Source organism: Sciurus carolinensis, chromosome 2 (genome assembly GCF_902686445.1).
Source record: "Sciurus carolinensis chromosome 2, mSciCar1.2, whole genome shotgun sequence".
In the NCBI taxonomy this organism is placed as follows: domain Eukaryota; kingdom Metazoa; phylum Chordata; class Mammalia; order Rodentia; family Sciuridae; genus Sciurus; species Sciurus carolinensis.
This window is the reverse complement of record NC_062214.1, coordinates 175510741-175537763: the sequence shown is the minus strand read 5'-3', so window position 1 is coordinate 175537763 and position 27023 is coordinate 175510741. Positions and strand designations below refer to the sequence as shown.

Here is a 27023-nt window from a genome sequence, read left to right as displayed (position 1 = left end):
AGGAGGCTGAGGTAGGATGACTACAAGTTCAAAGTCAGTTTCAGCAACTTAGTGAGGCCCTAATCAACTTAGCAAGATCCTGTTTCAGATTTTAAAAGAGAGAGAGAGAGAGAGAGAGAGAGAGAGAGAGAGAGAGAGAGAGAGAGAGAGAGAGAAAGGAAGAAGAAAGAAAGAAAGAAAGAAAGAAAGAAAGAAAGAAAGAAAGAAAGAAAGAAAGAAAGAAAGAAAGAAAAGAAAAGAAAAGAAGGAAAGGGACTGGGGATGTGGCTCTGGTTAAGAGCCTGTGGGTTCAATTCCTGGTACCAAAATAAAGATTGTTGTGAGCAGAAATCATTTTCCTTCATCTTTTCTAATCTGAATGACTTTATTTCACTTTCTTGTTTAATCACCCTGCCTAGAAGTGGTAGTACAAGTTGAATAGATGTGTTGAAGACTAGCATTCTCTTGTTCCTTTCTTGGAGGATAAAAGCATTTAGTCTTTAACCACTTAGAATTTTAACTGTTTGTGTTTTGTAAATGCCCTTTATCATGTTGAAGAAATTCTGTTCTTTTCCTGGTGCAGGCTTTTATCGTGGAAAAGTTGCCAAGTGCTTTTTTGTGTGACTATTAAAATGACTATGACCAGGCACAGTAGTGCATGCCTGCAATCTCAGTGACTCAGGAGATCAAGGCAGGAGAATCACAAGTTTAAGGCCAGCCTCAGTCACTTAGCAAGGTCTTAAATAATTTAGCAAGACCCCTGTCTCAAAATAAAAAATTAAAAGGGCTGGGGATGTAGCTCATTTGTAAAGCACTCCTGGATTCAATCCTTCATACCCCGCCTCCCGAAAAAAGTGTGGTTTTTTGTCCTTTATTAATATGGTACACTAACTGTTTTTGGTTATTAAAACAAACTTGTAGGACTGGGGTTGTGATTCAGTGATAGAGTGCTTGCCTAACACTGTGAGGCACTGGGTTTGATCCTCAGCACTGCATTAAAAAAACAAAGTTATAAAAAATTTTTTAAAAATTTTAAAAACTTGTAGTCCTGCTCTGTTATTAGGTCTTAAAACATTATGATTATAAATAGATGCATCATTTTTAAAAATGGTAAGAATTGAAAAGTAAGAAGACACTGAATCATCTACAACACAAACAAGGATTTTGGGGTCTGACTCAGATGCAAATATGTGAAAAGATGTATAAATAACCCCACATGATAACTAAGCCTATATAACAAATTCCTATTTAGTTCATGAGAAAACAAACACAAATGAGAACACAAGTACCTTAACTCTAAAACAGCATATATTGAGAGCTCTGTGTTTTGATGGCACTGCAGATTGGGTACCACTGTTCTAGGACCTGCACCAGGAGTAAGTGACATGTGGTATGCTCAGTCTAGACTGTCTTGTTTCTTGGTGACTGCTCATCCTGTTTGTTTTCCTGAAATTCTCTTCCCATCTTTCTATAACTCTTATTTTTCCTTAATTATCATGCCCAGAAGGATATGCATCAAGATATATTATTAGTGCTTTCTGGGTGTGGTGGCGCACACCTGTAATCCCAGCAGTTTGGGAGGCTGAGACAGGAGGATCGCCAGTTCAAAGTCAGCCTTAGCAACTTAGCGAGGCACTAAGCAACTCAGCGAGGCACTAAGCAACTCAGCGAGACCCTGTCTCTAAATAAAATACAAAATAGGACTGGGGATGTGACGCAGTGGTTGAGTGTCCCTGAGTTCAATCCCCAGTACCAAAAAATAAAAAGATATATTATTAGTATTTTTAATTTTTTTGTTTTGGCTTATATTATATTCTAACTTCCTTCATTAAATACGTTGTTTTTTAATATAAAAATATATTTTTAAAAAGACTCCACTCATAGATATTTCACCAAGAAAAATGAAAGTTTATATCCACACAAAGATTTGTACACACAGATTTAGAGCAACTTTATTTACAATAGCTCCAAACTAGAAAAAAGCCAAATGTCTATCAACTGGTGAATGAATAAACAAACGGTTGTACATCCATACAATGAAAACCATCCAGCAACAAAAAGGAACAAAAATGCAATGCAACAATGTGGATGCATCCTACAATATACTGAATGAAAGACGTCAAAGAGAAAACATACTATGTTATTCCATTTGAATAACATTCTGGAGAATGCAAGCTAGTCTATATGGCATAAAGTCTTGGACAAGGAATGCATTAGCTTTGCATCACTTCCACAAAACATCTGATGCAGCTAACTTATAAAGAGAAAAGACTTATTTAGCTCATAGTTTGGAGGTTCAAGTCTGAGATTAGGCAGCCCCATTTGCTCGGGCCAGGGGTAAAGGCACAGGATGGCAAGGAAGGAGCCTGTGTCTTGGTTAGCATGAGTTGCAGTAGAATCTGAAGCCAGGAAACAGGCATGGGGTCCCATAAGCCCCTTTGAGGACATACCCCCAGTGACTTAGGGCCTCCCACAAGACCCCACCTCTTTAAGGCCCACAGCATCTCCCCAGGCTGCCCCTCTGAGGACTAAGCTTTACATATGGATCTTTGGAAGACACTGAAATTACACTAACACCATGGGAAGGGAGGGTGACAAAGGAGGGAGGGATTCCAAAAGGCACCAGGAGTCTTTTGGAGGGTGATGTATACATTTATTATTTTGATTATGGAGATGAATTCATAGGTGTACACATATCAAAACTCATCAAATCATACATTTGAATACATGTAGTTAGCTTAATGTCAATTATACCTCAATAATACTGTAAAAATGATATGCTGAGAAACTGTTAATAGTTAGGGTGCTTTAAGTTCCGCCGAAAAACAAAAACCCTACAAAACTCCAACCTGCTTAAACAAAGAAGTGTCTGGTCAAGGCTTCAGGCACAGTTCTACCAGACCCCCAGCTCCGTGTGTCTTGAAGCGCTCCACCCACTTCTTACTGATGCTGACTCCTTTTTTTGCGGGGGGACCAGGGATTAAACTCAGGGGCACTTAATCATTGAGGCACATCCCCAGCCCTTTTTATATTTTATTTTGAGACAGAGTCTCTCTAAGTACCTTAGGGCCTTGCTAAACTGCTGAGGCTGGTTTTGAACTCACTGTCCTCCTGCCTCAGCCTCCCGAGTTGCTGGGATTACAGGTGTGCACCAGCTCATCAGGCCCTGATACAGGCATCATTCTTAGGTGGCTTTCCTTATATATCTTGTAAGCTTCACATTCATCTGCCACTCCCTCTGGGAGAAAAGATAGGTTTCCTTTCCCTGACCATTAACCATGATTGAATCAACTAAACTCCTGAGCCCATTTCTGTGGCAATAGTCTGGGCAAAAGTCAACTCACTTTTAAATAAATAAATATTACCTTGGGTGTGGTGGTGCACGCCTGTAATCCCAGCTAGCCAGGAGGCTGAGGCAGGAGGATACCAAGTTCAAAACCAGCTTCAGCAATTCAGTGAGGCCCTAAGCAATCTAGCAAGACCCTCAAAATAAGACTCTCAAAATCAAAAATAAAAAGGGTTGGGGATGTAACTCAGTGGTTAAGGGCCCCTGGGTTCAATCCCAGGTACCAATAAATACATGCATGCACACATACATGCATGCATGCATACGTACATGCATACATACATACATACTAACCAGTGAAGGAAAGTGGAATGGACAATGGAGAAGCAACCAGCTAAAATGTGGGTATAGATTGGTCAGCATGGAAAACTGATCTGGATTGAAATAAAAGGTGTTATGCTTTAAAAGATGATATAAAATCCTCTCTGCCTTATCTAAATCCTTTATTTTTCAGGAAATCAATGAAGAGTCCCCAGAAACGTAAACAACAGAGTAGCACTCTTCAAGATATAGGTTAAAGGGCTGGAGATACAGCTCACTGGCAGTGTACTTGCTTAGCATTCACAAGGCTCTGGATTCAACCCCCAGCAAAACACACACACACACACACGATATAGGTTAAAATGACTCTCTCAGACAAGATAGCAGGCAGCAGGCAGCAGACATGATTGATTTGCAATGGTACAGGATAGGAAAAAATGTGAGGAAAAGTTAGGAAATCTTTTGTTATGGGGCGCAACTTAAGAACAGACCGATCACCGCTGAGAAGTCCAAATTTGAGAGTCTTTATTAAGCCGGCCGCCTGACTGTCTCACACAATGCCCCCAAAAATGGCTATTGGGAGAACAGCCCGGACCATAGGGTTGTAGGGGTTCTTATACCAAAAATCACATCAATCATAAGTGTCTGTTGCTATGATTCGAAATTACAAACTAACATCATGAGATCATCAACAGAGGGAGAAGTGGGTCAAAATGACCCTTACCTAGGTACAAACTGAAGAATGGGTACTAACATCCACACAATTACCATTTACATGGTACATTGGTTAAGAGCAATAGAGATCAAAAGAGAGCAATTTTTCATTACATAAGAATTGCCATTTTGTATTGCTAACCATGTCACACTAAGTAACTGATGATGGGCACAGAGGCGGGGTGTTCCCACGGGAGAAGCTTATTTCCTACATAACATGGAGTCTCAGAGCAAAATGGAGTCTATTTAGTCATTTCCCTTAGAGTCTGGCCTATAACATTCTTATGGAGCCAGATCTGTCAGCCCATCACATTTTGAAGGTGAGAAGAGTCCCAAAATGTTTTTTCTTTCTTTCTTTCTTTCTTTTTTTTTTTTAGAAAAAGGAAAAAGAAGGTTTATTGCTTTGCTAGCAAAGGAGAAACACAGGGAACTTCTGTCCCAAAGGCTGTGATTCTGCTCATCAGCAGGAATAGGGAGCTTTCATTTTATTTATTTATGTATTTATTTTTTAGTTTTAAAAAAATTTTTAAGTCATTACTGGACCTTTATTTAATTTATTTATATGTGGTACTGAGAATCAAACCCAGTGCCTCACATATGCTAGGCAAGTGCTCTACCATTGAGCCACAATCCCAGCCCAGGAACAGAGAACTTTTAAAAAGGTGATTCAAAGGCTACATTCCATGTGTTCTCTGTTGGAGTTGTAACTCACTTGTTAGTTTGGGAGATGGTCCTTTCTGAGGTCTTCTGGTAACATCCCCCAAATTTGTATTATTTCATTCCTATGGTGGGTGTGTACTCAAGGAGAGATAAATCTGCCTAAAATGGGAAAGAAAGGTAATCCTGTTTCCCATGAGATTAGAGAGGGATAGAGAATATTGAGGAGCAGGGAGAAAGGAAGAGAAAGAAACATGTTAATTTTAAAAATAAGTCATAGTGGCAGAGCAGCAAGGGCTATATTCAAAGCATACAGTGGGCCACTTACATTTTCCCACTGTCAAGTTCTACATTCCAGTTCTTTTTTTTTTTTTTTTTCACACGAGGAACTTTTATTTTTTGCGGATGATTCGCGTCCGCTCGGGGAAAAGGAAAGAAGAAAAGAAGATGGCGCATGGTTTCTTCTCAGACATTGGAATTTCGCAAGCTGGGAGGAACCAATCACGGAGGAGAATTATTACAGACTGACTGATGGACCAATGACATATTAGAACGTAATGTGGGAAGCAGGAAGATTATGGCAACGTAAGTCGGAAATTCCTGTAACGGGAGAGGCAGGTGTAACGCAGATTGACAGGTGGTTGGGAGGCCAGATTCCTTACATTCCCCCATTTCTCTTTTAAAAAAAAGTAAAAAAATCTTTCTCTTCAGTTCTTTTTGAAGCCTTCTCTCTCCTTCCTGCCTAGGTGACTGGGGTTGGTTTTGCAGGTGAGATGTAAAAAGTTTATTCTCCTTCTAGGCTTCCAAAGGAAGATTATCTTCATGGACTTCATTTTCTCAATTTGACTGACCTCCTATTTCTACAATAACTGCCTGTTCCCAATTCTGACTTCATTTACCCCTCTAATACTAGGAACTCCTTCACTGCTGTAGGGAAAAGGGGTGATGACCGATCTGACTTCTTCGAGCTGTAAGTGGACAGCATGGGGCAAGCAGTTGGGAAGTTCCTTTTTAGAAATTGGTTCAATTGAGGGGTTCATGGTAGAAGTCTGGTTGTGGGACAGCAGGCTGTAAAGGCATCTGGGGATGTGTGCTTCATTACAGACAAGTTTAATTTGGAGAACAGCAGCTTGATAAATTTTCTTCTTTAAAGGCTTGTATACCAATTTTGGAGTCCGGTGTTGTATGCAGAAAACTGGGCATCCAGGTAGATGGAAGGTGAGCCTGTATCTGTGGGCGCCGGGGCTATTGGATGGGATTCCGCTTGCTTAGTCAGTGGAAAAAACCCATCCCGGGTCTTTCAGCACCAGATGTTAGGGGCAGCTATTAGGGGCAGTTACCGTTCTTCGAAAACTCCCAGAAAAACGCTCCGCAGACACAGGTCTCACACGAGGAACTTTTATTTTATGCGGACGATTTGCATCCGCTTGGGGAAAAGGAAAGAAGAAAAGAAGATGGCGCCTACATTCCAGTTCTATAGAAAAATGGGTGATGACCTCTTCAAGCTGCTTCCTGCTGAAAGAGGGTGAAGTTGGGGAACAAAATGTCATTTTTTTTAAAATATGGATCACTTCACGAATTTGCGTGTCTTCCTTATGCAAGGACCATGCTAATCTTCTCTGTATCATTCCAATATTAGTATATGTGCTGCCCAAGTGAGCACAAAATGTCATTTTTAAAAGAAGTGATTTACCCAAGATTGTGTAGCACAGCCAGGTAAATACAAAGAGTGATAGGAAAGAGAGTGTTTTTTTTTTTTTCCCTGTAACATTGCCTAAATTACTGAAAATTTTATAGATATCCCCACTTCCTGCTTCTTACTGTCATCATATCCAACATGGTCAGTAAAATGGTCCTGCGTTAATTATGTTTGTCCACCATTTTTTTCTGGTAGCAATACCCATCTCTTTTATTTGGGAAATCACTGGCCTCAAATTAGTGGAGTGGAAAGGTACAAGATTCAGGCCTGGCCAATCAATTCAACATCCATCTGAGGCCATGGGAGTCCACCTCAAGGGGATTACAAAAAAGAGGCACTGTCTCTTGGCTAAGATTTTTGTTGTTTTTGTTTTTTGTGGTGCTGGGATGGAACCCAGGGTCTCTCATATGCTAAGGAAGCACCCTACCATTGAGCCACACCCCCAGCCCCTTGGATGAGATTTTTATCATTATTATTATTATTATTTTTTTTTTATTTACTTATTTTTTTTTGGTACTGGGAATTGAACCCAGGGGCACTTAACCACTGAGCTAGATCCCAGTCCTTTTTTTTTTTTTTTTTTTTTTGCTGGGGGTGGGAGGGTGGGGGAGGTAACTGGAGATTAAACTCAGGGGCACTCAGCTACTGAACTACATCCCTATCCCTGTTTTGTATTTTATTTAGAAACAGAGTCTTACTGAGTTGCTTAGCACCTCACTTTTGCTGAGGCTGGCTTTGAACTTGATATCCTCCTGCCTCAGCCTCCCAAGAGGCTGGTATTAACAGGTATGTGCCACCGTGTCTGGCTCCCTAGCCCTATTTATTTATTTATTTATTTATTTATTTATTTATTTATTTATTTATTTATTTATTTGAGACAGCATCTCACTAAGTTGCTGAGGACCTTGCTAAGTTCCTTAGGGTGACTTTGAACTTGCAATCCTCCTGCCTCTGAGCCACTGCACAAGGGTGCACCATTGTGCCTGGTACTTTGGCTGAGATTTTAAAGCAACTGTTACTAGGTGCCATATCATCACATGGTGAGGGCCAATATGGCAATCAAGTCAACTGGAAAGGACACCAAACCAAGGATGAAGACAAATTCCTAATGATATCACTGGAATATCTGAATCCAGTCAGATCTATCCCTGGCCTTTTTGGTTATTAGAACCAATAAATCTCCTATATGCTTGATTTGTTTTGAATTCAGTTTCAAAACTGCAATTCAGAATCCTGACTAACACCACCACTATCATTGTAATTGTTATCTGGATCACCACCCCTTTTTCTCCTTCCTGGAGCCAGAAGCAAAAGTTCACTTCCTGAAACAGAACCTCAGATAATTGCAACATTCAGCGGGATGAGTGCCCACAGGAAATCCAGGGTGGCAGTATAGGGTGTGGCAGTTCAGTAGGAAGCTCAGAGGTGCTTCTGAAGCAGAGGAAACAGAAGCACAGAGACCTGCCATTGAGACACAGGTTCTAGCCAATTCCTGGAGTGCTCATCCAGCTTGCCACAGAGCTCCTATTGCAAATGCCTTGTTAGACATTGATTAAAATTGCTCTAGTGGATGCTCGGCAGGCACTGAGTAGGTGTGTAATCAGGAATTATTATCCCTCCTTTTTATTTTTTGTTTTATTTTTGTAGTGCTGGGGACTGAACCCAGAGCCTCATGCATGACGAGTAAGTGTTCTACCACTGAGCTACATTCCCAGCCCCCATTATTCCTTTTAAAGTTTCATATTCGCATGCAATCATTTCTTAAATAACTCAGTTCTCCCACTAATAATACAATTCTTAGCTCTTGTCCCAGGACCTGTCCAGTTTTGTGAATATAAAGATTGCCACTGAAAATGATCCAAAAACATTATCTAAGATTTTCCTGCAAAAATGGGGTCAGAAGTCCAGGGAGAGCAGTAATCTCTTTCCCTGATTGTATTAGATTAGGAATAATGAAAAGGAAATAGCAGACCCATTTCTTGTAAGTCAAGACTGAAATCTCCACAAGGGCAGAGACCCTGTACTTTCTGCTTACTCTTGTAGTTACGGTATCTGACATCATGATGCCCAGCCCTGCCCCCCAAATATATATATATAAAATATATATATAAAATAAAATATATTTGTTGAGTGAGCGGCCAAATAGAGAAATGAATGAATGAAGCATGGGAAACTTGAAAAGAGAAGCCCAAAGGAAGCTCTCAGAATCAGGAACAGATAATAGCTCTGAGTGGGCTAGCTCTGATGTTTTTACAGAGGCAGATCTCTTCCAAAGGGCCTTTCTACCCTGTGATTCTTCAAGGTCTTATGGATGTAGTGGGCATTTGTCATTTTTGCTTGTTCAGTGTCCATTTCTTCTTTTCTATTTTTCAATTTCCTTTTGGGAAATCACCTCTCCTCATTGTGTATCTTCTTGGGAGGGTGAATGTTGATAAGTACCTTCTACCAGGGAAGGTGAAGGAACCATATTCTTCTGTCTGTGCTTGTATGGTGTGACCTAACTCAGTTGATCAGGTGCTTTCTGCAGGACTCTGACCCCTGGCCAACTGACTGAAGGAGGGGAGGGCTGGGTGGAGGTAACTGAACTTGCTCACCAGAGTTCCTGCCTCAAATCCTTGCTGTGGTCCTTGCTGCCTGGCCCTCTGGAGCTTCAGTCAGGTCTCTGAGCCACTGACAAACTTCCAATGAATTCCCTTCCCTGTCAGTCAGCGAAAGTTGACTTGCACTGCATGCAACCAAGACTCCTGTCTGATAGTCTGATAGTGCAGGCTGGCTGCCCCTCCTGTGAAAATGTCTGCTTTCTTTCATTTCATTTCTCTTCTAGGAAGCAATCCGTGTTCACATCCTGGAAGGCGTCTCCTTTAACGTACATTCCAAACTATTGTTATTTGTCTTTTTAATTCCTAGGTTCTACCTTCTTATAATGGACACCTTGAATGTCAACCTACTAATGTTATAAGGGAGGCTGACATTCAGGACAGGCTTTGTAGCCAAAGTGGCTTGAGTAATCTTGAAGGAAGAGGAGAGTTATGTTTCTTGTGTCCAGCACAGAACTTTGCATATGAATTCTGTAAAGAGAGCATGATGAGGCACCTTATGCATAAGGAAGCCTGGAGCCTGGGGTGTTTCCTACTGCCCACGGAGACATCCATTTTGTGATTTAGCAATGGCGTATGGAGCAATCGGATCATTTGTGAGGTAAGTAGCGCAGGTATTAACTTCAGAAGATGAGTGAGGAAACCAGGGTTGGGTATACATGACTGGCTTAAGATCACACATGATGAGTAAGTGGCAGAACAAGATAAGGAGCTGGAGCTCTCCCCTCAGGAAGGAGGGACTGGGTAACAGGATTCCTCTCAGCTAGTCAGGTACCTTTACTCTTCTTAGGCTACAGTTCAGGCTTAGATCTTCCCATCCTCTGCAGCTGAGCTTTTGCAGGTACCCTCCCCCTAGAATATCCTCCCCTTCCTTCATAGTTCTCGTGTTCTAAATCCTCCTAATCTTCAAGAGCCATCTCATTCTGTATCTTCCTCTCAAGCCTTCCCTAGATTCATTCAGTTCATTATCTAAGCTTCAATGAAATCTCTTAGCTCCTGCTTCCAACCAGATTCCTGTCCTGAAAACTTCCCATGTGGAGAATTTGACTTGCCACTGGGCATCCTCCCTCACCATCAATCCTATTGCCCAGTCCCTCCTGGCCTGGGTCAGCCTTTGATTGTTTTCTTTATATGTGCACTTGTCTCTCACTGGAGTGTCAGCTTCATGACACATAATATTCTTTTTTAAGCCTCATCCATAGACTTATGTTCACTGTGGGATCTTAATGTTTGTCTACTCAAAGAGCATGTGTTTTATCCCCACCTGCTGTTAACTGTTCAGTTCCTAAATCATGCAAAACTGATACCTTGTCAACCTGTTTCTAAAACTCCAGGAGAGTAGGGGGAAAATGCAGGGACTCTATGAGATGCATTCAGCAATTAATAATAACCAACACTTAATGAATACTTCCTAATTGCTAGGTCCTGTGCAAAACACCTTACATGTATTAACTCATTAGATCCTGATGACAACTATTATTATCCCCACTGAACAGAGGAAGACAAATAGAGGTCACTCAGCTAGTAATGGTACAGCCAGAATTCAAACCCAGACTGACTTGAGTCCATACTCTTAACTTGACACTAAACTCTTTATGGGTAATTGAAAGTCTCGCTGTAATGTAGATCAAATTCCTTTCTAACCACTCTGCAAAGACAGGACTAAAAGGGCTAGAAAATAATATTTACTGTGCTCCTAGTCTGGGTAGGGTATTTTGATAGCTGAGTAACACTTTACTAATATAATTCTTGTAATGAGTCTGTGAAGCAGGAAGTATTAACTCCATTTTAAGAAATTTGACTCCTAAAGCTAAATATTCAAATTTTAGTGTCTAGTTATCGATAGAGTTGGGAAGTTTCCTGATTCTGATTTTCTTTATTTTGGTAGTGCCGGGAATCCCCAGGGCCTCCTGCATCCCCAGTACTCTACCACCCCAGTACATCCCCACTCTACCACCGTGACACATCCCCAGCCCAGGTTTCCTAATTTTCAAGGAAAGTCTTTAAAAGAAATAAAAGGGATAAACGTGAAGAGCACAGGAAGATACATCTGAATTATTAAAGAAACGTGTTAACGTGTATTGTATATTGAAGAATGGTGAGAAATTGTCAAAAAGGCTATTCTATTAACACCCACAGAGGGATTTGCTAATGAAATAAAGGAGCTGCCTGTCTTGGGCTTGAATTCAACTCCTGAACTTCCCAGGAGGCAATGGCAGAGAGGGTACCACCTGTCTGGGAGAACCAGGGAACCCGCTCTAGAGACAGGTTCAGCCCCTCTTTCTTTCCTCACACTCTAATTGGTTACTTTTTCCTGGACTCCGCCTCCTCCTAAGTCTGGACCATTAAAAGCAGCCAAGCCCTACACGACCTGGCTTGGGTCTCCAATCAGGTGCCAGGCCCACGGGTCCCTTCCAGAGAAGCCCCCTCTACGCGAGAGAGCCGCTCTGCTCTCGCTCGTGATTGGTCGAGCGCAGCACAGGTCCGCCTCCTCCTCCTCCGGATTGGCCAGCCGCCCTCAGGCCCTCGTCCCTGCGCGGCTCGGCCCCGCCCCGTGTCCCCCTTCACCGCCGGGCCTTGGGCGAGTCGCGTCCTCCCGAGAGCGGGCCCCGCCTCCGTGTGACGGCCGCACCGGGAATTGGCGGCGGCGCTGCAGCCATTTCCGGTTTCGGGGAGGTGGGTGCGGTGCGGAGCGGGACTTGGTGCTGCCGCCGCTGCCTCCAGAGCCTGCCTTGTGCCTGGTGCCGGCCGGACGATGCGGCCGGAACCCGGAGGCTGCTGCTGCCGCCGCCCTGCGCGGGCGAACGGCTGCGTGGCGAACGGGGAAGTGCGGAACGGGTACGTGAGGAGCAGCTCCGCCGCCGCCGTAGCCGCAGCCGCTGCCGACCAGGTACGACGGAACCGGGCGGCGGGTCGGGCCGGGGGCGGTGGGCCGGGACCCCGCGAGTTGACGCCGGAGTCCGGCTGGGGCGGCCGTCGAGTGGGCGGAGGGGGCGGCCGGGCAGAGCGAGGTCGCGGTGACCGGCCGCCGGACTGGGCGCGGCTCAGGTGTGCTGGCGGTCGTGCCCGCGCGCTGCCCGGGCCTCCCGAAGCCCGGGGGCTCAAGGGCGACGCGGGGCTCCCCATCCCCGCTCTCCCGAAGGTGCTCCCCTCCCCCCGGAGGCTTGAGCTGCGCTCGGAGCCCGCGGTTCCTCCCTCTCCTGATCCCGCCAGAAGTGCGGGCGGCTCCCCGGGGAGGCAGGGGGTGACCCTTCGGATCCAGGCAGGATCTGCGCAGGGGCTCCTGGTTTTTCACCCGAGGCTTCCTCTTAGAATCCTGCAGCCGCCCAAGGAAAACCACCCTTGAGGTCCTTAGGAGGCAAAGAAAGTTAGGAGATGGTGCCCGGTGGAAACACACCCAGTGTCTTCCTACCGTGTTCTGGCCTCCTTCCACGAGCAGGACAGGGGACGTCGACCTGGCAGTGAACCCAGTCCGATGCCTCGAAAGCATTATCCTTTCATGCTGCCTGCGGCGGTGAGACCCCCTCCCGCGCTCCAGGTTGAGTAAGGTGGTCCCTGTGACTGAGCAGGAGTGCTACCACACAGGGGACTGTTGGGCAACTTGAGATGAGTCTCTGTACTAATTAACCAAGGTTGAATCATCAACCAGGTTCAGGCAGTTCTAAAATATTTTGAAAAGTTCTGCATTCACATTACTTATTACCAGCCTTCCAATTCTCAGGACTGCCTAGTCTGCTGAAAAGTGTTCTTAAAGATGAGCTGTTTAAAAAAGATACAAGATTAATGTATCTGGAAGAGTGTTGTGATAATTTAATTGATTTTAATATTTATAAGTCTTGTTCAGATATTAAAGAAAACTTTTTAAAAGTACCCTGTTCCCTTTAGCAGGACTGTGACAGTTGGAATTTTGAGGGAATGGTGATCTTAATTTGACTTTAACATAAATATCTGGTAATCTCTCCACATCAGTAGCTGTGATGGATAGACCTGTTACTGTTTGATATGAAACCTAGAAAAAGCATTTCTGCAGGTCCCATTGAGATACTGAGACTATAAGGGGGTGGGGGGAGTGGAGAATATATGAAAGAGACTTGATCCCCCAAGAATTTGTAAGATGTCAAGATAGAGAAGTACACAGATTCAGACTTTTTAAGAAATAAAATTGTGTGAGAGAGAATGTGATAAAAATCAGGTCATTATAAGTGGTGGAAGAATTTGTTGTTTTCCTCGCCATATAAATGACTAATAAGACAAAATTGGTGTGGTGTAGAATGCAACAGGGAAATATAATGGTGGAAATTAGAAAACACTTCACAGTTGAATGAGTGAGGTATAGAGTTTTTGGTTTTGTTTTGTTTTGTTTTTGGGAGGGCAGGGTGGGGGAGCAGTACTGGGGATTGAACTCAGGGGCACTCTGCAGCCCTATTTTGTATTTAGAGACAGTCTCACTGAGTTGCTTAGCACCTCACTTTTGTTGAGGCTGGTTTTGAACTCGAGATCCTCCTGCCTCAGCCTCCTGAGCCCCTGGGATTACAGACCTGTACTCCTGTGAGGTATGGTTTTTTTTTTTTTTTTTTTTTTTGTGGTGCTGGGAATCGAACCCACAGCCTTGTGCTTGCAAGGCAAGCACTTTACTGACTGAGCTATCTCCCCAGACCGAGGTTTGGTTTTTAAGAGGAGAAAAGGAAGTCAAGTGAAAACTGATCACATGTTAGAGGTCTTTTCAGTCCCCAGGAATTATATTCTGATTAAACAGTCAATACAATTCCTCCCTTTCCATAATATCTTAATTTAGCATTTGTAGGCATGATACTTATTCAGAGGTTTCCAACTAATAAGATGAAGGAATATCAAGTTACTAATTTAAAATCTGTGACTGTAACATCTGGCTGACTTTTTTGGAACGTATTTTAGTAAGCAGTTTCACTCAAGGCACATGGGTGGCATTTGGAAGAATGGTCTAATGGAATGCTGTGACAGCTGCAGCATCCACTCTAGAAAACTATTTTTCCAGAGTCTTAAAAACAGACTTTAGACCTGTACATCTGCACATTCATATACAGGAATGTTTTTGAGTTTTCTTCATTCTTTCTCTTATGCCGAAGACAGATCTTGGTAACTTCATGAGGGCAGTAGAGTATCTTAAAAATATTTTTAAAGTTGTTTTTGTTTAGTTAAAGAGACTGTAACCACTACCTATATTTCCTTTTATTTTGGGGGAAATGTTGCCAGCTATGCCTCACAATACACATTAGATGTTGGGCAAGTAGGTGTGTGTTGAGCTTTTACTAAAATATGGATTATAACATGGTAGAAGATATGCATTTCCTCACATAACCTAATATTTGTCTTTTAATAAACAGAAGTTACAAACTTTTAAGGTTTCCACATACTCTAGAGTATGCTTCTGAGTTTGAAGGGATGGATGCATATGCTAAAATATCAACTCTTGGATCTGGTTGAGTTTGCTTAAATAGATGTTGTGATAGGAAGGAGTTTGGAAGCAATCCGACATTACTGTTTAGAGATGACAGTAGTTTTCAGAAGAGTTGACAATAAAGCAGTAATTTTTTCCATTCAGATGAGTGGGAGGAGGGTCAGACTTTGAGGTAAAGGGTGACAATTGACCTTGGGGAAACTGACAGAATTCAAATCAGAACCTTTGGGTGGGGCTGGGTGATGCACACCTGTAATCCCAGCCACTCTGAGGCAGAAGGATCACAAATTCAAAGCCATTTAGCAAGGTGCTAAGCAACTCAGTGAGACCCTGCCTCGAAATAAAATACAGAAAAGGGCTGGGGTTGTAACTCAGTGGTCGAGTGCCCCTGAGTTCAATCCCAGTACCAAAAAAGAAATGAAGAGAAAGAACCTTTGGGTTTTATGTTATTCAATCCCTTTATCTCTTTATAGGACTTTACTAAAATGAATCTTGATATAGAATACTACTTTATTTTTAAAATAAGATTTCCAGAGGATTTGCAGGAAATTTTCTCAACAGTGAGTTACATTTTTCAGTTATCTTAATTACCAAGAGTTTCTTTATGTGAATTTAACATTAAATAAATGACATGGTTTGGTTGCACCTGAAATAAAATAGTTTGCCTGCTTGTTTGTTTTTAAAACTCCATGTTAACAGCACTTTTAAAGAGAACTTCCAATGCTGGCAGTGGTGGCGCATGCCTATAATCCCAGTGACTCAGAAGGTGAAGCAGGATTGCAAGTTCAGGGCCACCTTGAGCAATTTAGTATGACCCAGACTCAAAAAATAAAGCAAAGTAAAATGGACTGGTGATATCTCTCAGTGGTAGAGCATCCCAGGGTTCAATCCCAGCCCTGTAAAAGAAAAAAAAAAAAATTAGTTAGAAACCGAGACTGGAGCTTCCGCCTAGCCCAGCCTGGGCACCATAGCCAGAGAGACCCTATCTCAAACAAACAAAAAGGACCTTCCATTTTACCTTCTTAACCAGTTAACTCGTATGAAAGGGAAGAATATCATCTGCTTTTGAGACTGCTTTGAACTTTTCTTCCATCTGGGAGTAGTTTTAATGAGATAAGTCGCCAGAATAAGCAGGAGTGCATCTCCAGGAGGCCCTGGAGCACAAATCCTTTTATTTTTTAGTACCTGGGTTGAACGCAGGGGCACCTAACCACTGAGCCACATCCCTGCCCTTTTTTGTATTTTATTTAGAAATAGGGTCTGCGCTGAGTTGCCTAGGGCCTTGCTAAATTGCTGAAGCTGGCTTTAAACTCATGATCCTCTTGCCTCAGCCTCCTGAGCTGCTGGGATTACAGGGATGTGCCCCTGAGCCCGGCAGAAATTATTTTAAATAGCAAGACAGGCAAAGTAGAAAGAAAAAAAGTGTTGGTTCTGCTTCTTATACTTAGAAGAAGGCAAATAAATAACTAACGAAGGACGGTTTACTAAATAGCTACTAGCTTTTGTTTCCATTGAAGGGAAACTGTAACTGGGGAACTAATGTGATAGTAGTTGAGGAAGGAAGTTGGGTCTGAGGCAGCAACAGGAGGAGTAGCCGGAATGACCACTATAACTGCTCAGGTTTGGCAGGGCCTGCTGAGACACCCTGAGGACCTCCAGGCTTTGCAGAAACAATGAGACTACTTACACCTTGGACTAAGATTTTTGTTTTAAATGCTTTTTTTCTTCAAGTAGAAGAACATTTGATTTTCAGTAGCTGGTTCTGAAAGATTCTAGTCATTTGTGCTATTCAAAATTCTCTTTAATAAGAATTCTTGGGACACATAAATAACAGTCTTACGATAGTATTTTAAAACTTGGATTTTCAGCAAGGGCAGACTTGCCCACTTTTTTAGGCAGGGCCCAGGTACCCTAGAAGCTTGTAGGATACTGATCAGAAGAGCTAATTGGTTGATTCAATTAGGTTCAGTTTTTCAAAGAAAGAAGCAGTGTTTATTGGTAGAATAGGCAATTGAGAGGGATGGGTAGAGGCAGTGTTTGCATGCTGAGTGGGTGTGCCTTACTGGATCAAATAAATGGTTTGTGACCTCAAAAGTCATTTGCCTTCTGAATAGTTTCTAAGAAACCTTCTGTAAATAATTTAAAGTTTGTGGTAATTAGGAAAGGCCTTTTCTCTTGACCCATTTAATCTCAGAAAATTTATTTTATAATAGTAATCTTTAAGACTACTTTAATGACCTGTTGTAAAGGTTGAATCAGCTGTTTTTCTTTGGTTTTAAAATAATTTTTATTCCTGATTATAAACATAAATAAGACTTTAAAACACTGGGATAATCCTTGTTTGGGGGATTCATTATTTTAAAATTTACTTTTTAACTGATACATAAAACATAAAAATTATACGTTTAATGGTGTACCATAGAATGTTTAAATCAGGTAAAGCATATCTATCTCCTCAACATTTTTTTTTTTTTTTTTTGTATCAGGGGCTCTTAGCCACTGAGCCACAACCCCAGCCCTTTTTTATATTTTATTTAGAGATAAGGTCTTGCTGAGTTGCTTAAGTCCTCACTAAATTGCTGCAACTGGCTTTGAACTCACAGTTGTTCTACTCAGCTTCCCTAGCCACTGGGATTACAGGCATGGGCCACTGTACCTGGCCTGTCATTTCTTTATGGTAAAAACTCAAAACCACTTCTTGTAACTTGTAGGAACACACAGTGCACTGTTTTCTTTCCCACTCTGTAGCACACCAGAACCTCTTCCAACTGCAACTTAGAACCCATTGGTCAGCCTCTCCTCCTCCCCTTTCTTCCCACTCTTCCCGGGCCCCCATTCTACTTTCCACTTCGTTGAGGTCAAAGTTTTTAGATTTTACACATGCATGATATCATGTGGTACTTGTCTTTCTGTACCTGCCCTGTTTCACTTAATATAATGATCTCCATTTTCATTTTCATCCATATTATCAAACAGCAGAATTTTCTCATGACTGAATAGTATTCTATTGTGCGTGTCTACCACAGGTGTCCTTTTTTTTGTTCCAGGGATTGAACCCAGGAGTGCTTAACCACTGAACTACATCCCAGTTGTTTTTAAATTAGTTTGAGACAGGATCTCTCTAAGTTGCATAGGGCCTTGTTAAGTTGCTGAGACTGGCTTTGAACTTGCAATCCTGCCTCAGCCTCCTAAGATGCTAGGATAGTAGGCATGTGCTACTGGGCCTGGTTTTCTTCAACTATTAACAGTAGAAAATATTTGCAACCTGGTTAAGGAAACATGTATTTCATAGGCCATTCTTGGAATATGACTATGGCTGTTAAATTAAATACTACTTTATAGTTATAATGGTAGGAATACACATTTTACTTATATGAAGAAAAAAACTTAGGTCTTTTGCTGGTCCCTTTGTCCCTAAAACAGGATATGAAAGTCTTAAAGTCATTTCTCTCCTCTAGCAGTTTCCCTACCACCCTCAGGGCATGTCAGGAAATACACAGAGCTTCAAAGACAGAATCACATTCAAACTTTCTTTGAAAGTAGCTATAATAATGGTACATATGCACAATGGAATATTACTCAGCCATAAAGAAGAATGAAATTATGGCATTTGCCAGTAAATAGATGGAACTGGAGACTGTCATGCTAAGTGAAATAAGCCAATCCCCCAAAACACCAAAGGCTAAATGTTCTCTCTCATATTGGATGCTAACTCACGATGGGGGAAGGGAGCTTCACTGGATCCAACAGGGCAGAGTTGGGGGAAGGGAGAGGAGATGGGAATGGGAAAGACAGTAGAATTAATCAGACATAATTCTTCTGTGTTCATATATGAATACATGACCAGTGTAACTCCACATCACATACAACCACAAGAATGGGAAGTTATACACCATGTATGTATGATATGTCAAAATACATCCTACTGTCATATATAGCAAAAAAGAACAAATAAAAAATATTTTAAAAAAAGAAAGTAGCCATAATAAACATTCAAACCTTTTTGTTATTTTTAATTTTAAAAAATTTTTTGATTTTTTTTCAAACCTTTTTTAAATCCAAATTAGGTTTACTTCTTGAGGTGTATTCAACAAGAGCCAATGTGTCTGAGTCCAATTTCAAACTATTTTTTCTCTTTTCTTAAAAATCTGCATACAATATACATATTCACTCCAATTTAGAATTTCTCATTTCTACCTATGATGTTGAAATAATAATAATATTTAGTTTTCAAGAAGATTTAGTTATAGAAGTAACTAAATGGCAAAAAAAACGTTTGCAGTCTTAATTGTTCTATGCTTTATGCCCTAATTTTAATATACCAACTGAATTTCAAGGTGTTCCTTTATTCAATGTGTTGTGTTGTAAATCAGTCTTCTGCTTTCTGATAATTTCTAAGTACAGCGAGGCATGGAGTTGTACTGAGACTATGGATGTGATCCATCCTTATTCCAAACAACACTGACTGAGGTTAGGGAAATATTCAACAATTGTGTAATCTGAAAAGATTAGAAACTATTATACAAATACTGACCTTCTAAATGTGATGATCTTGAATTAGTCTAAATAAGCCTCTTTCTACCTAATTAGTAAACTCGTAAGGCCAATTTTTTTAAAAAACATTTTTTTGTAGTTGTGGATGGACAACATGCCTTGATTTTTTGTTTATTTTATGTGGTGCTAAGGATTGAACCCAGTGCCTCACATGTGCTAGTCAAGTGCTCTGCCCCAGCCCTAAGGGAGAGATTTTACTATTTACTTTGTACCTGGTTTGTAATGAAAGTCAGGAGATGTTAGTTCAAGAAATAAGTGATAGTTGAAGCCATTAGTAAAGAAGATAGAAGAGGGCATTAAACCAGAAGAGGGGAGGTAGCAGGGATTAGGACTAACGAATCCTACTGTTCCTGGGAGAAGACACATAGTTGCAGCACACAAGCTGCTAAGGAAGGTGGATTGTGAAAACCTTGTTAGGAGGAAGTGGTACAAGAGAAGCTCAGGGAGACGGGCTCTTTCCTCAAGGAGGGTAAGCAATACCTTTTGGTGACAAGAAACCAAGGATGCTAGTAGCAATAGGTACCATTTGCTGAGAATCTACTGTGTGCCAGGCCCTCTCCTGGTTAGTCTTCATCGAATCTTGATGATAGAGCCTTGGTAGGTAAATAGTATCCCCATTTTACAGATACTGAAGTCCAGACCACTGAATAATTGGCCCAGGGTCAATAGTTACTGACTTGGAAGAGCCTGGGTTGTATTCAGCTTTGTCTGACTTTACTATGTCATTACAATTGGCAATAGAGAATTTACTGGTAAATTAGACATTAGGGATGATAGTAGTTTTCATCTCTTGAGAGTTGGTTATATAGGCTGGTCTTTTCTTGGAATTTTACTGAAATGTTCGAGCCTCTCCCTACTGCATACCACACATACTGGAGAGAATAGTTTGGAGCTTTGTGCAGATCACACAAGCTATGCCACGCTCTGAACCGATGTTTCCAGAAGTGTCCTCTCTTTTCAGCAAATTTTGAAAATCAGGGAGCTCACATTTTTTCTTGCATTCAGGATAACTTTCCTGGTTTGTTGTTTTTTTTTTTTTTTTTTTTTTGGTCAATATGTAGCTCTTGTGGACTGGACAGGAAAGTGCTTTCAAAACTAGCTGCAGAACACACTTATAGTTTGACATGACCATTTTCCTGCTGACAACCTCAAAACAGAGAATGGAGGAACATGTCAGTTGAGGGGCATCCTGTGCATACTGGGCACTGATGTCCTCCTCTGTAGCATTTTCCCATAACAGACAGATGCAGATGCTTCCCGGAACAGACAGATCTGTGACAGATGCAGTCAGGAAGCTGGAGTGCAGTCCTGCCACCAGCTCTGCCTCTTCATCTGAGCCCTTGCCTCTCTGACATGTCCCGAGCCCTTAACACCATCTCCTCCAGTCTGTCCCCTCCACGAGACTGCATGTGAAAAGGAGCCCAATGTGTACCCATTTCCCTTCTCTGGGAACATTCCTTGCCATGCAGTGTGGGGGCCCTGGCAGTCACATCTGTGCTTTGTGACCATAGTTCTTGTTCATACTGATGGATCCTGGTTAAACACCTTTGCAAAAAGGATTTAATTTCAATAGGGAGAATTTGGTCTTTGAATTATCAAAGACCAAAAATCATTTGTAATTATCGTACACAGACAAATAAACAAAAAGAAAACAAATATCTCCTGAAATTCTGTAGCTCCAAAATACCCACTGTAACATTTTGATGTACATCTTGCATATATTATACGCATGTACACAGATGCATGTGTACACACACAAATACAGGAAGAGATGTACAATTTTTTCCACATTTTTTATGGAAGATGTACAATTTCACATAAATTATACTACGTGTTTTATGATCTTTTTCCCATTTAATGTCATTAATATATTCTACTGCCAATCAATATAGGCAAATGTCATTCTTTTAAAGGATGCTTAAATTCCACAATAGATACATATGGCAAATGAATGAATCCCCAGTCATATATCCTGCCCTCTCTCTCTCATTTCTCATTCTTTCTTAACAAATTGATTCTAAAACTCATGCAGAAAAGCGAAGAACCAAGAAAAACTCAAGGCAATCTTACAGACAAGTGGGAGAGAAATCACCTGTATTTGATAATATAAGACTGACCATACAACTATAATAATTTGAGTTTATGATTTTGATCAAACAGTAGAGAGATGGAACAACAACAACAAACAGAAAAAGTAGTTTGATAGATGATAGTGGTGGTACTTCTAATGACGGGGACAGCATGCCTTTTATTATTGTTGAAACATGATTCTCCAGTGGAACAAAAGTAAAAATAGTTCCCCACTTGACACCATTCTGTAAAATTAATTCTAGGTTGTTAAATATCCAAATGTGAAAACCAAAAAGTTCAAAACTGTAGTGTATAGGAGAAATTTATGACCTTGGAATAGAAAATGAGTTTCCTAAAACTGCCAAAGCACAAATTGTGAAGGTTGATAAATTTGATTGTATAAAATTCCTATGCATAAAAGATGATGTAATACTCAGAGGAAAAAAATTAGTAAAAGAAGTGCAAGCCAGATGTGGTGGTACATACCTGTAATCCTTGCTACCCCAGATGCTGGGGCAAGAGGCTACCAAGTTCAAGGCCAGCCTGGGCAACTTAGCAAGACCCTGTCTCAAAATAAAATTGAAAAAGGGCTGGGGATATAACTTATTGTGTTCAATCTCCACCATCTCTCTCTGTTTCTCTTTCACACACACACAAAGTGCAAGACTTCTACAGTGCAAACTATAAAACATTGTTGAAATTAAGGAAGATCTAAATAAATGAAAAGATTTTTGATATTCATGGATTAAAAAGTCATTGCAATGGAAGAACTCTTCAAACTGACCTACAGATTCAAAATCCCAACTGATTTTTTTGGTGATATTCACAAACTAATCCTAAAATTCATATGGAAATATGAGAGACTAGGAAGAGATAAAATCTTGAAAAGAAAGAATACAAGTGGAGAACCCATTCCTCAACTGCAAAATTCACTGTAAGACCACAGTGATCAAAATAATGTGATCCTAGCACAAAGACAGATGGAACAGAACAACAGAAGAGAATTTTTAGTCCAGAAATAAAGATCTATAATGATTTTTTATTTGCATTTATAATTCAAGGAAGGAAAAAATGGTCTATTTAAAAAATGATACAGGAATTACTGGATGTCCATGTGCAGAAGAACTAATTTGAACCCACTGCCTCAAAAAAAAAAAAAAAAAAAGTGTGCCAAGGTCGCAGTTCAGTGGTTAAAGACTTAATATCTACAACATATAAAGTGCTCTTATAACTTGACAGTAAAAATATAATTCAATTAAAAGATGGGCAAAAAGTTTGAAAAGACATTTCTCTAAGGAAGATACACAAATGATCAATAAGCTCATGAAACATCATTATAGAAAGGCAAATCAAAACCACAATGATATACCACTTCACAAAGACAGATTTAGGGATAGGGATGTAAATCAGTGGCAGAGTTCTTGCCTAGCATGTGAGAAACCTTAGGTTTAATTCCCAGCACTGCAAAGTAAAAGAAAGGAAAAAAAGGCAGGCCTAACAAATTCGTGAAGATGTAGAGAAGTTGAACCCTCATAAAATGCTGGTGGAGTTATAAAATTATGCAGCCACATTAGAAAGAGTTTCTAAAATGTTAAACACAGACTTACCTTATGACTCAGCAAATCTCCCAAGAGAAATGAAGTACGTGTTCTCACAAAAACGTGTACGTGAATGTTCCTATCAGCGTTACTCATAGTAATCAAATAGTAGAAGCAATTCAAATGTTCATCAACTGAGTAAAATATACAGAAAATAAGATGTATCCATTCAAGGGAATTAATATTATTCAGGAATAATAAAAGAAATGAAGTATTTAGGTGCTTATACTGTTTGCAGCTAGGTATTTACATAGTAAAAGTGTTTTAAAATACCTGGGAACGATAAACTCCAAATTAGAGTTATGCCTCTAGGGGAAAAGAGAAATAGCATTTCCCCAGGGTAGACTTCATGGATGGATTAAGAACTTAAATGTAAGTCAGACCATGACACTATTGTGAATGGCTTCTGATCACTGATAACAAAATACCAAGTTTCCACAGGGCTTAGAAGGTCTGTGTGACCTGACTTTCTTGTACCTTTCTAACTTCATGTCCTGCCAGGTCACTTACTGCAGCCAAGCAAGCACACCTGCCTCAGGGGTTTGTCCTCTCAGTTACTATAGCCAGGAAAACTGTTTTCCTTAGTTCTTTTCCCTACTTCATGACAATCTCTGGCACACCTTAACTTCCTTCAGAAGTGGTCCCTAACAACCCTGTCTGAAATGCTCTCTTTCCCCAATTCTTTTTTTTTTTTTCTTTTTGTAGCACCTAAAACTGCCAGCTGCCTAGTGTGATATGGTATATCTATTTGCTTATTTACTGTCTGCCTCTGCCCTGGAGCATAGCTGCTGTATCCTTTAGTGCTCAGATCATGCCTAGCTCATACTAAGGTTTCATTAAATATTACTTGAGTGAATGATGAATGTATGATAACCTGAGTGTTTTTTTAAATGGGAAAAAAAATCTGAGTTAGTCAGCTTTTCATCACTGTGACCAAAATGCTTCACAAGAATTTAAAGGAGGAAAAGTTTAACTGGGGCTCATGGTTTCAGAGGTTCAGTCTACTGTTAGCCAACCCCATTGCTCGACAGCTGTCAGTTCATGGCAGCTAGGAAGCAGAGGGTAAGAGAGATGCCAGTGACAAAATCAGTCCAAGATCACACCCACAGTGACCTACTTCCTCCAGCCATGCCCCACCTGCCTATAGTTACCACCCAGTAGTCCATTCAAATAGTTAATCCATCAAATGGATTAATCCACTGATGAGATTACAAGTCTCATAATCCAATCATTTCATCTGAACATTCCTGCATGGCCTAACACCAGCTTTTGGGAGATACCTCATATCCAAAGCTTAATGACCTCTAAAGCAATAAGCTAATTATTGAGTTGTAGTTTTTTTTTTTTTTTTTTTTTTTTTTGGTGGGGTACTGGGAATTGAACTCAGGGGTGCTTAACCACTGATCCAAATTCCAACCCCCCCCTATTTTTTTTTTTTTTTTTTTTGAGATAGTCTCACTTGGTTACTTAGGTCCATAGTTGCTGAGGCTGACCTCAAACTTGGAGTCCTCCTGCCGCAGCCTCCTGAACCAGTGGGATTACATGTGTGCATCACCATACCCAGCTAATTGTTACATTTTGATGAAGCTAAGGGTTGAGTGTGTGTATATATGTGTACATATATGTATATATATGTTTATATCTAACTTTTAAATTAATCAGTATGATATTTCATATGAACTCACTGACAAATCTAGCTCCCTAAAATGTTACAGAAATATACAGGAAATGGACGGTGGTGGTATATATGCCATTAAAGAAACTCAGAGTTTAATTTTTAGTGTTTCAGGTTTTTAGGTGGTTAAACAACAGGGGATATCTAAATTTCCTTACTAGTGACAGCTTGTGAGAGAGTAGGAAGAGGCCATTGAAGGTTTTGATAGTCTGGAAATACACCCTGGAATACCTCCTCACCTCCACATTAGCTCTTTTTTTTTTTAAGTTGTGGATGGATATAATACTTTTATTTTGTTAACTGTTGTGCTGGGTATCAAGCTCTTTTTAATGACCAGCAAGGGCCAGGAGTGACTTCTGTAGCCTCCCACCCCACTGTCTTACCAAGGGTTTAATCTGTGCAACCTAGGCAGGTGTGACAAAGGAAAGGAAACCTGTTGGCAAGGATTTGTAGTCACACCTCTCTTTTGTCACTTTAATTTGAAAAGCCTAAAGCAGGGCTGAGAAACCAGGCTGTGATCACTGGTTAGACTAATAATCTACCTGCTGCATACAGGGTAATTTCTGATTGCTTCCTTTGTAAGTTTGGCTTTTATATAAGCAGAGAAGCAGGTTATTTCCAGCACAGCTAAATTTGTTGGTGTTAAACCTCATTTCCTAAAAACAGACATTTTCTTAGCAGAAAACAATTTCTCAAGCAGAGGAAACTTATACAACTATTTATCTCAATACATGTGTACCTAATAATATGAATAGCAAAGATACCTCATTGAGAAGCAAAAATAAACTGACAGATGAGTGTAAAGTACAATTCTAATATTAAGCTACTAATGATTTAAAACAACCAGATTAACCCACTAAGTCCCAAGTTTTCAATTCTGTGAATATGATAAATTTCAAACATTATTTTAAAGTTATTGCAAGTAGCACATCTGTTACTCAATTTCAGTTTTTATAGGTGTTCCATATCTAAAACAATAGCACAAAATTGGTTAAGCTGAAGTACCTCTAAAATAAAGGAAAATCTGATTCATAGCAAATCTCAGGAATATGCCTTAAAAAAAAAAAGATAAATAAAAAAATGTGAAGAACCACATTGATATTGAAATCTCTCTTTTTTTAAAATGGTACTGGGGATTGAGCCCACGGGATCTTTGTAAGTTGCCCAGGCTAACCTTGAATTTGCAGTCCTCCTGCTTCAGCCTCCCAAGCACCTAGGATTAAAGGTGTGTACTACTTCATCTGGCAACTTATTCTTTTATCTCAAAAATCATGTTAATATTTAAGGATTATTGTTTATTTGTATCATCAGATACTGAGTACTGTTCTTGAAATATAGATAGAAATTAAATATTTGTAGGATGAGTGAAAAAAATGAAGTAACTATGACAATTTTGAGTTTCTTGGTAGAATAGGGCCCTGAGTTCCTAGAAGCTTTGATATTGGAAAATTATTTTTGCAGTTTTGAAAATGTTAAAATATACATGAGGAAGCTTCACACCTGGGTATCTGAAATTAAAGGAGGGGAAGATCAAGTTGTGAGAGATTTCCTAAGTGTAGGAGTGCTGAAGTAATGAAGGGAACCTGTAGACTACTGTGCCCAGTGCCTCTGTCTCCTGTCCTTCAATCCTAGTCCTCCCTCTAGGAAAGCAGAAGTCTTTTGACTTTTTGCTGGACAGTGTCTGTGAAAGACCCTCATAGGCTAAAGTCAAGTTTACTTCCACCTTTAACTGAGGCAGATATGGCAAGGGGCAAAGCACCTCTATCTGGACAGCTGGGTCAGGCAGGTCTGAAGGTCAAGTGTAGGACCTATTGTGACTTGTTACAGGTTTTACCTGCTAAGCACTCTAAGATAGTCCTTAACTTCAAATGCCCTTTCAAGTCAAGACCTCCAGGCTCTTTAGCATTTATGTCTTATGCAAAAAACTGGCCACGTATTTGGGGTTCTTCAGGAATTCAGTCTGTTGTGCCAGCTCAACAGTTGTCATAAGCTCTGCTGTGTTCTCTCCCTCTTGGTAGAGTTCTGCATAGAACGTACCCCATGTTCATCTGCCCTTGCTCAAATTCTGCAAGTACCATAGTGAGAGACAGTGGCTGGCAATGTGGCTCCCCTAGAAAAGGCTGTCCTTTCTGTCTGAAATTTTAGTTCATTTAGTTCAGTGCTTTGCATTGAAGATAACTCTTCAATGTCTTTAAAACTATTTCTTATTTTGAAAATCTATCATTTTATCTAGTTGTTACTGTGAAAGTGATGGCTTGTCTCTCCTTATTAACCAACCTGGAAGCAGAAGACTCATTATCATTTTTTGGTTTTCTTTTTGTTGCTACAAATGTAACATATATTTAAAAAAAAAAAAAAAAGTTGTCCAGACAAGATAGAAATGATTTATCTTTCTTTTTTTTTCTTTTCTTTTTTTGTTTCAGCCCCTTTTTTTGA

General features: G+C 40.5%; 1 protein-coding gene and 1 non-coding gene across 2 annotated transcripts in view; one reads left to right on the top strand and one right to left on the bottom strand.

The window, feature by feature from the left end:
• Positions 1–6513: 6513 nt before the first annotated feature.
• Positions 6514–6620, bottom strand: LOC124978344 (U6 spliceosomal RNA). The gene has a single exon (XR_007107381.1). It is a non-coding gene; the product is annotated as a U6 spliceosomal RNA (small nuclear RNA).
• Positions 6621–11839: 5219 nt separating this feature from the next.
• Positions 11840–27023, top strand: part of Sptlc2 (serine palmitoyltransferase long chain base subunit 2) — a 106864-nt gene continuing 91680 nt past the window's right edge. The window contains exon 1 of the mRNA XM_047539405.1: positions 11840–12143. Coding sequence (XP_047395361.1) covers positions 12009–12143 — 135 coding nt within the window. The 5' untranslated portion in view covers positions 11840–12008. The remainder of the gene's footprint in view (positions 12144–27023) is intronic.